Below are 15,104 nucleotides of genomic sequence, written 5' to 3' on the forward strand. Positions count from 1 at the left end.
TCTAGGCTCTAAGCTGTCTCCAACTATCAAATGCATTGCCAGTATTTGCTTGCATTGTACTCTGTCTCTGGTCATATCACTTGCTGAGACTTTTTTAGCTTAGGTAGCATCTCGCTAAAGCTGTTTCTGCTAAACCAGTTTATCTTACTGGCTAATTCCATGGCTCCACACAGCTGTGTTTGCTGTTGTGTTGAATACCTGGCAACCCAGGGTGTGGAAATAGGATTGGGGAATGGGCGGTGGGTTGGACCAGAGACTAAAACACAAAAAGATTGCTCCTTTAAAGCACAGTATTTTAGTGTAGAGGCCAGCTTTCTTCCTGCAGATTTCAACAAGGTCAAATCTAATATGCCCCATTCAGCAACTCAGGAACTTCTGAAGGAGGTAATTAGCTAAATCTAATGGAGTGAAATAGGATTGGCTGCAAAGTCTGCAGAAAGATGAGGATTTTTTATTATGGTTGGAGACCACTGGTATAGGATATAGGGTGCCATTTGTAATGTAGCGTCTGGCACCAGTAGATGGCGCTCTTGTTATTTACTTAATCTACCCTGAAGCTTGTCTCACTTTTCACACATACTTTGTACTTATTTGCTGGGGTGGTTTGTTTAGTTTGTTGATTGACTACAACAAGAATGAAGCTTTCCTTCATTTGTAACTACATAATATAATAATTATTATAAAAACAAATACAATAACTTTGTCATTTCATAAATCTTTATTTGATTTCTCCATTTGTGCACACAGAACAATGGTGCCTTGACACACACACACACACAAATCAATAGTGTACATTCTGATTATTAGCTTTCTTCATGTTTATAAAACATTATTAATATGCAGTTACATTACATTTAAGCTGACATTTGGAGCATTTGTCTATACTGTATTTATAGTATAGTATATTAAAAATATTGTATAGTATATAGTATATTAAAAATAATACAATCACTGGCTCTGAAACACACGTACATTGTCACACATGTAATTTGACAAATATCATACACAGGTATTTTCCTTAAAAAAAAAGAAAAGAAAAAGAAAGTGGATTTTTAGTGACATTAAAAAAATCTGTTCTTTTATAATGATCAAAAATATATAATTACGCAATTCTTCATCCTCTTATACTACCCTAGCACACAAACAGCTCTACAACTGGCAAATAGTGATGGCCGACTCGTACCACACCCAGAAGCCAGGAAAGACCGGCTCACTGAAGGAGGCCTTGAACTGGTGGATAAGTGACATGGACTCAGAGACATTGTAGAAGGAGAGAGTGCCTCCATCGTAGTCCAGGAAGACCCCGATGCGAGACGAGTAGGGAGCTTTAATCTCCACCTGGTCTTTGCTGTGGCGAGCCGAATAGCTGGAGTCGGAGCAGAACAGGCTCCAGGACTTGCGGTTGTAGCCAAGTCGGGCCGAATCTCCGTAGCCCGTCCTCTTGATTCCTTTGTAGGTGATGCCAAAGGAGGCTCCCTCCCCGCTCCACTCCACCTCCCAGTAATGGGCCCCTCCGGACAGGGCCTCCTTGCAGAGAACCTGAGGAAGGCAGTCAAATCTCTGGGCGCTGTCACTGTAGGACTGAGGGTCTCTCTTCAGGGCTGCTTTCCTGTTTCCTCGGGATATGTAGAGCTGTTTGTAGGCTGTGTTAGAGTCCAGAGTCAGCTGGCTGGCATCTGTTGGACAGAACAGGAGAAATCACAGCTATTTACTGCTGGAGAATTTAGCTGATTTCAGTATAATTTGGCTACAATACAAATTGGCTAATTTCAATAAAATTAGGCTGTTTAGATTTATATTGCATTAGAATTTCATGATAAATTTACCAATAGAAATGCTTTAAATAATTATGAATAAAATCTTTTACTCACTTATTCATTAAAAATCTGATATAGACTTTAAGCTGCTTTTTAGAGATACGGTACAAGTTTTTTTTGTGGCAGTGACACTAAATGTGTTTCGAGACAAAAGATTTTATGTTCTTTTGTTGAGAACAGGAAAACAGATATTTTCCTCATTTTAGATGAACTATGTAAACATCACTTGCAATTAGGGACGCAACTAAAAATATTCATACAAAAAGAGTGGAATGTGAATAACTAATAATAAATTATACTCATTTATTTGAAGTCGTATTGCAGTATGTTCTCTAGAGTTAGGGTTTTTTGAGCAGAGGTGGCAGCCCTACATACCTCCGCTATTCTTTGAATAGCACTGCTGAGGTAAATATATTACGCTATGTTGGTTTATCTGCTAGTATATTAAAGTGTTAAATATTCAATAAATACTTTTAAATTGTAGTTTTGACAAAAATATCTGCAGGCTAAATATCTGCAGGCTATGAAACATACTTAATGTTGAAATTGATAAATAGTAGTATAAGCGATTTGCTTGGGAAATCACTTTTGGGAAATATCTAAAGAATCCAGTTATAGAGTAAGAAATTATTATCTGGACCTACATACAGAATTTTACAGGCATTGACATTAATAATCATACCATATAACAGGACTGAATACACCATTGTGTTAATTAATGTATGAATCTTGATCTATGTACAAACATTAAGTGAGTTATAGCTCTATAAAGGATTCTGTGTCTCTAAACAGTTTTATAAATATTATTAATACCAAGCTCCACATAGACATGGATTAAGTTAAAACATGGATGCCTCTATGTTAACCCACACTTAAGCATTTCACAACTGAGAAAAGAAAACAACGATAAATCCCCACTTTCAAGTGTTTCAAGACGAGAAAGACCCGAGATAACAGACCCTGAAGGTAAAGACTACCCTTAAAATAGGAGTGGTGACCTGAGATCATTTTTTTTTCATTATTGTTAAATGATTTCAGATGATTACAGACAGAAAGAGAGCTGATACAGTAAAAGTTAATGAGTACAGGCCCAGCCCACAGACAGCAGGTGAAGTGTATAGAGTCTGCCCACCTCATCGGCTCTCAAAGCTGGTTGTACATTAGGTGGTGGTGGCTGCCAGATGAACCACGGGGCCGTCTCTGATCTAGAGGGCCGAGAGTGGCAATATACACTTTAGACTGACTGCACATTTATGGCAGCTACAATGGAATATATGAATAGTGGTAAATTTGCTGCATTTGTCAGATATGAGTAAATTTACACAAAAATACATGCCAAAAGTAATAGGACAGAAAATAGTATCATGTCCCATGACTTTTGCCATGTGTCATAGAAGCTAAAGAACGCTGAACAAACCTGCAGTATATGTGTATGTGGGGGGTCTGCTGTATTGAATATGGATGCGATTCCTGCTAGAGTTGCTTCTTTTGTTTCATCTATTGTGAATAAAATATTCTAGCTGGTAACGATCATTAACACCTACTGAACTGTCCACTGTGGGAGGTAATGCCTTCTATTACAAATTCCCAACACAAGCATGACACTGTAAGTTATGGAATCTTCAATGCCACCCACTATCAGGCCAAATTTTTGGCATGTCAGTATATCATTTTTCAGTCTGTTTATAAGTGTAATCTTTGGGGATAGGCCGAGCTACACGCAATACTGGTGGCTTAAAGGAGAAATCCAGTGTGACATGGACTTGGGTTGTATTGAAAAATGATAATGAGTACCCCTAGCATTCTGAAATACACAGCTTTTAGCAGATGCTCCCAACAGGCTTTCAATACTAAAATAATATGAGAGAGACATAATGTTACCCATGCAAAGAAATTGCCATTTTTACACCATTAGCAATCTCAATGTTGCTCCAAACGTCATTAGTGCAAATCCAAGAGCCCTGACATTTAAAACATGGCACTGAGAGCCTTGAAAGTGCACAGATTATTCCTTATGTTTTTTTTCTAATTTATATCCCATTTTCTCCCTAATTTACAAGACCAATTACCAAACCTATTCATTGACACTCCCTAGTAATCACTAGTAATGCCCCAATACCAGGATGGTGAAGACTAGCACCTGCCTCCTCCGATATATGTGAAGTCAGACTCTGTCTCTTTTTGAGCTGCTGCTGATGTAGGTTAAGGAAAAAGGCCAATTGTTCTAATGGCAAGCTGCATGATTGGGATTCGAACCAGCGATCTCTCGATCATAGTGGCAGCGCATTCCTTACATTTCTATAGAACTTGCAACTTCTGCATGTCCAGAGATGCGACAAATTCAAACTCACATACAAATAAAAACCTGTAAAGTTGGTATTTGGTATTCTGCCTTAGTTGTTGGTTTCAATCAAGCATATTTTTTGGTGGCCTTCTTAGAAAAATCTAAAATTGTTACAGATTTTTAGCATTCAGAATTGGTTTTATGTGAATAAAGCCAGATTTTTCTTACCAAGATATATTGTTTTCAAACTGCCAGCATCTCTGTTAAAGCCTAACCTGCCAACGCTTCTTGGCCAGAAAACTACCTTTTGCTAGTTTGGTTTGCCATAGTTAACAGTAGCTTGCAGTGCCTTCAGGCTGTGCGGACAGTAAGGAGGTGGGCTTATGGCTCCCCTCACCTCGGCGCTAATCAAGGCGCCACCCTGACTGCACACAATAGATGAAACGTTCAATTTTTCTTTTGTTGCCCTGGCTTTATTGTGCTTTTCATCTGGACAGGAACAACAGGCGTTTCGGTTAAATGCTTCCAGCTGGAGAGGAACAACAAACAATTCACCAGAACATCCGCACTCGCAGATGCAGGCGTTCAGACCAAGTGTTCGTTTCAGCCTCACCCGCTGAAGCTCATAACAAACAGAGCGCAGCTGAACGGAGGAGGACCCGCAGGTTTCTAAGATCCAGTCGGAGGCTAATAGGTGCGTGGGGCGGTGGGGGGGGGGGGGAGTTGGAGAATGATACTATTGCTAGTAAAGTTCTCGCCTAAGTTCTTGGAACGTCCTCCCTCCCTTGACAAACCCTACGCCCACTAGCCTGACTGAACCAGCCAGTTTTTAGGCCTGCTCACACACAAATCCTGTATCTAAAGAATGCAGCCGGGCTACTCCCACAACAGCCTGTTCTGGAATGAACCAAAAGCCAAGCACGTACTTCAGAGTTTTGTTTAATGTCTAATTAAGCAGCTAATGTGTATCCCAACATATCCATTTCCATAGATAATGGAGCATGTATAAATATATAAACTACATTTCTCTTATTATTGTCTCATTATCAGTATAACGTTTCTTATACAATTACATTCAAACATTGTGTAACAATATATTTTAATTTTAGATTTACTCTAAATAAACTGATTATTACACATAGAGGATATAGACCGACCTTAATTTTAGTTTTTACTGTACCGTGTGATTTTAAGAATATATATATATATATATATTCTTAAAATCACACGGTACATATATATATATATCATCATACATCATCTTGGGATAACGCTATACATTTAAGAAAGTATTTTTTTAATAATTTTTTAATAAACTCAATATTTCTCATTTTGCCTCAATTTTTTAATCTGAAGTGAAGTTTAAGCTGTCCACCCTGTCATAAATAATTTCAAATGTTTGCAACTCTAGATCAAGCATTTGCACTAAAATTGTCCACCCGGTCATGCATACTGTCATGACAGGGTGGACAAATGATTACATGCAAGACAGGAATTAAAAAGTGGAAATAAAAAGTGATTAATCTGTGAAAATATAATTTCTCTTCAGTGTGAAGCTTTACAAATATAACATATGAATACACATAGTCAAAAGAATAGCAAAATTAAAAGTTTTGAGGGCCAAAGGGCACAGTATTCTGATAATGACCAATTCCCACAAACCTGTTAGTGGTTAAATCAGGCCCAAGTAAAAAGAACATGAAAATATTTTTTAACCACAGGCTTATTTTTGATGCTATTTATCTTTTAAATAATTTAAGTAAGATATACAGTGAAGAATCCTGAAGTGTGGATCCACATAACGTCTCTTGCTATTTTGCCCTTCTCTTAAAATTAACTGAAAAATGAAAGCCCACAAAAAATGACCCCCTGTGTTGATATTTGCAATAAGAGTGCATTAACCCATTTCAACCCATCGGTCACAATTGTGACCAAAAAATGTTTTTTAATTATTAGCCTCTAAAAATGTTACTGGTTAATTTCCCAATACTCTATAAGGAAATATTGAAATATTACAATGTTTCAATTAAATGTGGACAGTATCAAATGTTTTGAGTAAATTGTCACATGACCAGAGCTGTTTACTTCCTGGTTGCATCTTGAGAAGAGGATGGCTGCCTCAAAGCTCCCAAATAAAAGGCTGGTAAAGTATGTTAAAATAAACATAGAAACAAATATTTTTGTACACATGCTCTCGAAGTTGTTTAGTTATGATATATGCATTCGTAATTAGTCAAATGTCTTTGGTGTGTTTGCAGAATGAGTAAACATGTAAACAGTCACAATTGTGACCGGTGGGATAGAATGTTGTATCTAGATGCACACATACTAAATATACAAACAAATTTCTTGTTGCATCTTACCTATATATATTTTTATTTTAGGATGACTAATTTTAGGCATGCAACGTTGCTATCATACCTCAAAATGAGAAAGATGCTATTATAAGTTATTGTGATAGTGATGGGTCAGATATGGACTACCATATCTGGTTACTTTATTTTCTAAGTTACTGTAATACAATGTCTGACTGATTGTTGAACAGAATCAAGCACTTCGCTCAGGTGCCTACCTCGTTACTGTATACCTGCCTATTATCAATTTTTTGTTAAATTAGGGAATAACGGTGTTCAGTAAGGAGTAATCAGTAACTAATTACTGTTATCATTTTCAACACCCCGTTACTGCACGTTATTTAGACGCTCAATTAACTATTTTTTTTTAACTTTGCGCATACAGACAAATATGCAAGTGTGTGTGTGTGTGTTGTGTGTGTGAGTTACAAGGGAGGGGAGGATGAGATAACCGCCTAAGCAATGATTGTTGTCTTTGCTGTTGTCTTTGGGGGCTGGGAGGTGGGGGGGGAGGGGGGGGGGGGTTACGGAGGCAAGTAACAAAAGTAACCCAGTAGTTACTTTTACTGGTAACTAGTTACTTTTATAGTGGAGTAACTCAGTTAGTAAATCAGTTTCCTTTTCGGAGAAGTAACTACTAACTATAACTAATTACTTTTTCAAAGTAACGTGCCCAACACTGTTTACTAATAGTATACACAACAGTTTACATCATTCCTGAAGTTTTGAATGAAGTATTTGACTGTAATTTACATTTAGTTGTAAATGTTGTACTAAAATATTACACCAACATTAAAAGATTTGCAGTAAAGTACAATTTAAAATGTTTACAAATAAATGTTTCAATACATGTTACACTAAAGTGATGCTGTTGCAATTTGTATTTGAAATAATTAAACAAGGTTAACATATTTTGAACATATTTTGCCACGGGTCTTAGTGTTCCTATGGTGTGGAAAGTCCCAAGTTCCTGATCAAGTATTCTGTTTCAGTGATTGCTGTCAGAAGGCCCTTATTTCAACAAAAAAACTATTTGAGCAACCTTTCATTGAGAATACGCATATCATCCCACCGGTCACAATTGTGACCGGTAATAAAACACACTTTTTCATCTACTTTTCTCATTTTTTTGGAGGAAATAATTCTTGATTATTTCAAAGGGTTACTAATAACACATGATTTGCATATTTGCATGTCTGGGAAAAATTTGGGCATAAATGGGTTAAGAATGCTTACACTGGAGAAATTCATCCCGGCTGCGTGGTACCAGGCTGCGGGGCGGAGCTGAGTTTAGGGTCCTTTGAGTCTTCACCACGTCAACTTCATCAGCTAGAGACACAACAAAGATGGAGAGAGGGAAATGAGATTTAACTCAAAGAAAACACTGTGATCTTCTCCAAAAATAAGGACAAAAAGGAATCATCAATATTAAACAGTTACAGTCGCAGGCAAAAACTGCTAAATTCAGTTTCCTGTTACAGGAATTAAGCCTAGTCATAGACTATAATTTTCTTATCACATTCTTTGCTGTGAAGGAAGTCACAAAGAAAGACAGGAAAAAATCTAAGCTATGCCATATATGCCCAGTAACCAGAGTGACGACACACTTATCTACCAGGCGAGCTCTCTTCATAGTTTCACCTCATGATGATTAGACGTTTTGTTGAATCCTCATTCCATCTTTCACAACAGCCTAATACATATTCATTAACATGATATTAAAGCAAACTCAAGCTGTTGCCTAGTGACCAGCCCAAAAATGTCCTGGACCCCTGATATTGACTTTTAACGAATGCCATTCCAGCATTCCAGCCAATCTTCACAAAGCAAACAGCGGGAAGTCTAACGTTTCCCATTTTAATGAACTTACCCTTCATAGTCTTCCTCCGCTTCTTTTCGTCCAGCTGGCAGAAGGGCATTTTGTTCACTGCAAGAGAATTTAGAGCTGTGAGTCACCATGTTACTGCACTTTATATAATTAAAAACAAAATTACATATATACTATATACAGCTCTGGAACAAATAAGAGACCACTCAAAAATGATGAATTTCTTTGATTTTACCAAATTGAAATCCTCTGAAATATAATCAAGAGGAAGCTGGATGATCACAAGCCATCAAACCAAGCTGAACTGCTTGAATTTTTGCAGCAGGAGTGGCATAAAGTAATTCAAAAGCAGTGTGTAAGACTGGTGGAGAAGAACATGCCAAGATGCATGAAACCAAGATGATTAAAAACCAGGGTTATTCCACCAAATATTGATGTCTGAACTCTTAAACCTTTATGAATATGAGGTCTGAAAGCTCTGCATCTTTTTTTGTTATTTCATAAATTTCTCACTTTCTGTAAATAAATGCTCTAAATGACAATATTTTATTTGGAATTTGGGAGAAATGTTGTCTGTAGTTTAAAGAATAAAACAAAAATGTTAATTTTACTCAAACATATAACTATAAATAGCAAAAACATAAAAACTGATTTAGAAACTGAAGTGGTCTTTTAATTTTTTCTAGGGCTGTATATTTAAAAATGAACCATTTAAGGTTTAATAAATGTTTCCAAGAACATTTCTAAACTTTCAGCTGCCTATATATACAGTACTATGCAAATGTGGAAAAAAAAAGGAAAATATAGAATTTAAAATAATAAAAAAAGTGCAGGAAGTATTTATTTTGCCCAAAGAATGGCAATTTTGAGACAAAATGTAATTTTTTCATTACAGTGTTTAATATATTAATTACTGTGTTTATTAAAACATCTCCAAAGTTCTGCTCATGTGAGTCCAGGAGTATTTTGCTTGTTTAACAAGTAAAATCTCTCTTATATTGCTGAAACATGTACTGACCTGTGGTGGCCACCTTAACCATCTCCTCATTGCTGTACTCTTTCAGATGCTCTTTGAGTTCGGAGACGGTCTTAGTGACGGAGCCGAAGGAGAAGTAGGGGTTGACGCTGACTGAGGGCAGCTCCTCAGCGTCTGTCTGAGCTAACAGCATATGGTAACTCTACAAAAAGAGGAAATAACAGTTAGAAATGTGGTTTAATAGGATTTCAGGAAATTACTGTACTTTTATTCATTGGGATTCATTTTTAGAACATGTAGAGGTGCAGTTTACTAGACAGGGATTAAGCATAGTAGTAGAATATATTTTGCTATCAATAAAAAAGTCCCCTTTTAAAAATACAATATAGTTCACGGCTTAATGCCTGTCTGGGAAACTGACCCACAGTCCTAGTTAAGCTGGTTCAAAATTCCTTTAAATACATTCTAACTACTTATTTGCTTTATTTATATTTATTTATTGAAAATAAATTAAAACATGTTAGTGGTATTTTTTCTATATGTTAAATTCATTATAGAAACAGAAATTATACTTTAAAATTTGCATGTAAAGGCAAACTTAATCTTGTTTCCTGTTGAGAATTTGTGTATTTATATTTACTCAGATATACATAATATAGTAATAAAACCCACATGCAGTTAAGGGTTTGCATTGGGCTAAAGGAAGTGGTATGTGATACTAAAAGATCTAAGATCTAATGTGTCCATTTTTATACTAAAACTATGTCAGAAATCACTTTAAGCTTCTACCATATGTTAGCAACATTAGCTAGCAACATGCAGCTAACTTCAGTACAGAACTATAGAACCAACTTCAGACATCCACCATGCCTTTCTTCACCAATTACATGTATTTGAAGCAAATAGAAATAGGTGTAAATGTTATTCTGTGCATTGGACACTTCCACACTTCCTTTCACGTCTATCTGCCCCACTGAACTATGAAGTTATGCACACTGAAACCAGAGGGCCACACTTCCTGTGTGGCTCCTCACGTCGACCAGGCTGCTCAGAGCCACTCCTGCATTTCCAGCTAGTCCTGTTCACCTGGATGAAGTGGATGTGGTCCTCAGTGCGCGAGAGCTGCGTCAGCTCGTTGTCTCGTCTCTTCAGGTCAGTGATCTCCTGGTCCAGGCGCTCCATGTGGCCCTCAGCTGTGTTCAGCGCAGCCTTCTTATTGGAGGAGATCAGCCTGGCCATTTCCTGCTGCATCCTCTCGATGATCTGCAGCATGTCTCCAAACAGCTTCTCACTCTCCTGCAGTGCCCGCTGTGCCGAGCTCTGGGGAGAAAACACGTTATATTAACACATTAGCTCCAAGTGATCTGCTTTAACTGTGTTTCTATTCTATTCTATTTTAGATTGTTCTAGCCTATACCATTTTAATATCATGTTTTGTTGTGTATGACCTGAGGCGCAATCCCATTTCACCCCTTGGCCCTACCACAGAGTTAGAAGGAGAAGGGGTAAAATCCTCCCCTTAAGAATTGGGACAACCCTTCAAGCACCCGAAACGTCATTAGGAGCGCTAAAGTTCAGTAACCTAACTGCTGCTGGTTAACTAGTTAACTGTAGGGCTTTTATTGTATGTCTTCAGAAAGGCGGGAGGTGGTGCAGAATTTAATTATTATTGTCACTTTCTTAATTCATCTGTGATGGGGAGCTAAAATTAACTTTGATTAGCTTAAATTAAATTTTATTTTTCCATTTCGCCTTAAATGCTGCAGCCCATGTAAGTTAGCTGGTTAGCTTCCTTCTGAGACAATCCACTAGCAACCCTTTTTATGCTTGTTATGAAAAATTTGGACATAAAACACTGAAAGTACACATTAAACTATGGTAATATAGCGCTAATCGTCACTTTTAACAAGTTTCTTATCAGTGATTCTCATAACCCTTTGTTTGAAGTGTGCCTCTGAAAAATCTCTGTTTGAAGGGCTAACAAGACGTGTCCTTTCCCCCTACTCCTTCAGCCTAACAAAAATCATTGCTGAATCATTATTCAGCTTCTCAAATCATTTCCTCACCTTCAGTGCATCCACAGCTTGCTTCAACTCCTCCATTTGTTTCACTCTGTCGTGGATCTTCTCCTGAATCTCGGCCTGGGTGGCACCCAAGCGTTGCTACAAAGAAAAAGCACAAGAATATTACAAATGCTGCATTCCTTTTCAGAGTGACTGGGGAAGGATGGGTGGGACGTGTCCCACCTAATATCAGAAATTGGTGGAATAGGCCCTGCAGTAAAAGCAAACATTGTTTTAAAGGCTTGTTTTAGAGGCTTCATGTGACATTTCTTTTTCATTATTTCTTAGGAGTTAGCATAGCTTAGAACATAATCTTGGGTATTTCAGTTTTCTAAGTAAAGTTAAAGCCAAGAAGACGTGGGTGTGTGCTCCCGAGAGGCGGTGCTTTTTCTGGTGGGGGTGATAAATTCAGCTACATGCGAGGTCAGGGATTACAGCAATGAATCACAACAAAATAATATACTGCAATAAAAACAACTTTTGCGTAATGTCTTGTTCTGCTATCAGACTAAAAGGGTTTGGGTTACCTAACTGCTTGCCCAACGAGAGCAAAGTAGTGTTGTTACACACTTTATTACATCAATACACTATACAACATTATTAACATACAGAAATAAATTATTATAGATTTAATATCTGTCTTTCACAGCCTCTGATACAAAACTGCTGAAAAGGTGTTCTATACAGGGTACTAACCTGGCATATTTATAGCTTGCTTTATAGTTAAATAAAGGCACAGAGGCTGTTCAGAAACTGGAACGATTGCACAACACTAGGCTTGTCAAAGAACAATAATCACAAATAGCGGAGGTCCGTCCCTCAGCAGTAATACAGCACAAACGACTTCTTTATCCCTGAACTGGGCGGAGATCACACACTGATGTGTTTGTTTTAGGGGATTGGCAAATAGCAATAGATACTCTCTTCTTTTCACACAAGGCAAAAACATACATTTCTTTGGTAGATATGTAACCAAAGTCAGGGGGTGTCCAACTCTCAGTTCTGAAGGGCCTTCATTCAGCAAAGTTTGATAATTTCCCTGCTTTTGCCCATTTGAGATGTGTAAGAGTATGGAAAACACTAAACTTTAAAGGATTGTCATAATATAAGGTATTCTAACTAACATTTCCATGATTTGCCCTCAAATATGTTGTTTCATTCCTGCTGTAGAGCAAGTTTGGAGATGTTATATAGATAAAGCTGTCAGAAAGCATATCAATAAACTGAGTTATAAACAGCCTATGTCGTATGCATTTGCTGAGTTGAGTCTGAGAAAACTAGGGAAAATGCTTCTATGCTTATATTATCTGCATAATAATTTTGCTAATGCATGAAAATAGTACAGCTTTTAAAAGTGAGGTGTATTTTGACACCCAGACAAAATGCATCAATAGCAGCAGAATCTTAAAAACTCCTACTCAACTACTTCCTTATACCTACTTAAAATGTGCTGCAATTTTTTAAACAATATGTTTAGAAAAGTATATTGAGTGTCATGATAACATAAAATGCAATACAACAAAATATTGTGATAATGCCCACCTTTAAACGTCTAAACAGTATTACATAGTACTTAAATACTTCATATTCATCGTATAAATAGCCAGATTGTAACATGTGGTAGTTTCACAAATAAGGTGAAACTAACAGGCTCAGTTTTTTATTAATTTAAAAGGACTTTCAGTATTTCTTTGAATGCAGAGGTGTGTCCCCATTTGTATTAATAGCTGTATGTATGCATGTAAGTCTAAGACTAACAATTGTCAGAACAAGAGCCGCAGTTAAAGAGATAAGATGTACACAACTGTGAAAAATACATACCAAGAAATCCACCAAGTGTAGGATCTTAAACATTTCTTCATTATTTTACATTTTATGTTTTAACATTTCTTTGTCTGAATATTTTTCATTCTAAAATGTTGTGATGTTTATTTCCAGGATAAAATATTAAAAGTTCTATACCAGAACCAAAATGCATATAACTTTAGTCCAATAACAAATATGTATCTCTTTTTTTTGGGTTTTGTTTTTAACACTATTTGAACCTTCTAGCTACTCTTAATACTGTGTAAATTATTTTGTATGAATAGACCAATAGAAAACACTTTAAACACTTTTATCTTATTTTACATTGAATACCATTTAAAATTTAGAACATTTTGCCTTCTTCTGTAAAGTCACCTATTTGAAGATACATGCTTTTCATTGTACATCAAGGATATGAAAGGTATGTCAGGTAAAATTGTGTCAGCAGTTGATAATTTCAGTTCAGAATTACTCCAATCAATAATAGGTTAGAATGCTGACATATATAGCTAGCTATAAACTTTACAATAATGAACAACCATGAAGGGACTCTTGCTTAATCCAATACAGCTACACAAGAACACAGTTTTGGCCTAAGCATGAATTTCTCAATTAGTGAAATAAGCACAAAGTCTAAATAGTCCTAAAATTGATGCTTGACCATGTTTCTCACTCATATCTTAGGACACGTGATGCTCAAACTCATCCTACCTGCATGTCGGCACGCTCCTGCTCAGCAGACACCATGTCGTGGCCCTTGTGTTCTTTGACGGTGCACAGCACACAGATGCACATCTGGTCGGTTCGGCAGTAGAGCTCCAGGCCCTTCTGGTGCTGAGGACAGATCTGCCGGTCCAGGTGGCCGATCTCGTCCACCAGCTTGTGCCTCTTGAAGGTGGCCGACTCATAGTGAGGCTTCAGGTGCTTCTCGCAGTACGAGGCCAGGCACATCAGGCAGGACTTAACCGCCTTGAGCTTCTTGCCAATGCAGATGTCGCAGGCTACATCCCTGGGGCCTGCGTAGTTGTAGTCAGGAGATGGAGGGGCCGGAGGGGACGGCTCCGACTGCCTGAGGGTGGAGGAGCTGCGAGACGTCTGCAGACGGCGTGGGTTAGGCCTCTTGTTGTAGGTAACCCGGCATTGGGGGCACAGGTACTGGCCGGTGTGGTCAGCATGGTCCCAGTAGGTCTTGAGGCAGATGGAGCAGAAGATGTGGCCGCAAGGGATGGACACGGGGTCCCTGAGGTCCTCCTTGCAGAGGAAGCAGATGTCCTGGTCAAAAGACATTTGCTTCAGATGTAGTAGAACCCTGTGTGAGAAGGTACAGAGAAGACCTGACCCTTAGCTGATCTAACAGGGGCCTTGGAGAGAGGTGTGTGTGTTTGGAGGACGTCAGGCGAAGTGAGACTCCGGCGCCACTGCTGAGCATGTTATATACAGTAAACAGGCAGCCAGCGAGGGAGGACAAACTGGTTGAGCAGAAACTAGTAAGCGTGTGAGGGGAGTGGCTGAGAGACACAGGTGAGTGCAGCACCAGAGAGTGGAGGGGGTGAAGAGGTTGAGAAAGAGAGAGAAAGAGAGAAAGAAAGAAAAGGCCCATCATCAATCAATCAACAGTCCTCTATGAATAGCAAAGGTGAGAAGAATGAATGAAATGTCTGATCTCAAGACACAACTTTGTTTTGACAGTTGTACAGTCAATGTGAGGTATGTGTTTTCATAAGCAGTGCACTGTCCAAATAAGCACAAACCTCAACGTTTGCATCATCCGCAAACTATGGCAGTATAACCAGACCCGCATGCCAGCAGTGGACGAGAAGTCGTGACGGAGAACATGACACCTGAAGTTACACAAGGACAGTGTCCCTTGATATGTAACTGCAGATAAGTTGGCAACAGACTCTATAGCTCTGGAAAAAAAAATTAGAGACCACTTGAAAATGATGAGTTTCTTGGATTTTACCAAATTGAAAACC

At 38.0% G+C, this 15,104-nt stretch overlaps 1 protein-coding gene across 2 annotated transcripts; it reads right to left on the reverse strand.

Annotated features, from left to right (window-relative positions):
* Nucleotides 1-699: 699 nt before the first annotated feature.
* Nucleotides 700-14,544, reverse strand: ftr83 (finTRIM family, member 83). Of its 2 annotated transcripts, XM_049469743.1 has the most exons (8): nucleotides 13,840-14,543; nucleotides 11,326-11,421; nucleotides 10,346-10,579; nucleotides 9,302-9,461; nucleotides 8,326-8,382; nucleotides 7,692-7,784; nucleotides 2,950-3,022; nucleotides 1,563-1,676 (listed from the first exon to the last, which is right to left on the reverse strand). In XM_049469743.1, the coding sequence occupies exons 1-7, from the start codon at nucleotides 14,413-14,415 to the stop codon at nucleotides 2,961-2,963; spliced, it is 1,278 nt and encodes a 425-aa protein (XP_049325700.1). In that variant the 5' UTR covers nucleotides 14,416-14,543; the 3' UTR covers nucleotides 1,563-1,676; nucleotides 2,950-2,960. The 2 variants fall into 2 exon arrangements, with proteins under 2 accessions (XP_049325669.1, XP_049325700.1); XM_049469712.1 differs by lacking the exon at nucleotides 2,950-3,022 and having other exon boundaries at nucleotides 700-1,676; nucleotides 13,840-14,544.
* Between the last annotated feature and the right edge of the window lie 560 nt (nucleotides 14,545-15,104).

This window comes from Astyanax mexicanus, chromosome 1 (assembly GCF_023375975.1).
Source record: "Astyanax mexicanus isolate ESR-SI-001 chromosome 1, AstMex3_surface, whole genome shotgun sequence".
Classification (NCBI taxonomy): domain Eukaryota; kingdom Metazoa; phylum Chordata; class Actinopteri; order Characiformes; family Acestrorhamphidae; genus Astyanax; species Astyanax mexicanus.

What these genes read in the sequence shown, in the direction of transcription:
- ftr83 (XM_049469712.1), bottom strand. Translation starts at nt 14,415, where the DNA reads ATGTCTTTTGACCAGGACATCTGCTTCCTCTGCAAGGAGGACCTCAGG. An exon ending in AGGAGCGTGCCGACATGCAG is followed by an intron (nt 11,422 to 13,839) that starts GTAGGATGAGTT and finishes TTTTCTTTGTAG; the next exon opens with CAACGCTTGGGTGCCACCCA. An exon ending in AAGCTGTGGATGCACTGAAG is followed by an intron (nt 10,580 to 11,325) that starts GTGAGGAAATGA and finishes TTTTCTCCCCAG; the next exon opens with AGCTCGGCACAGCGGGCACT.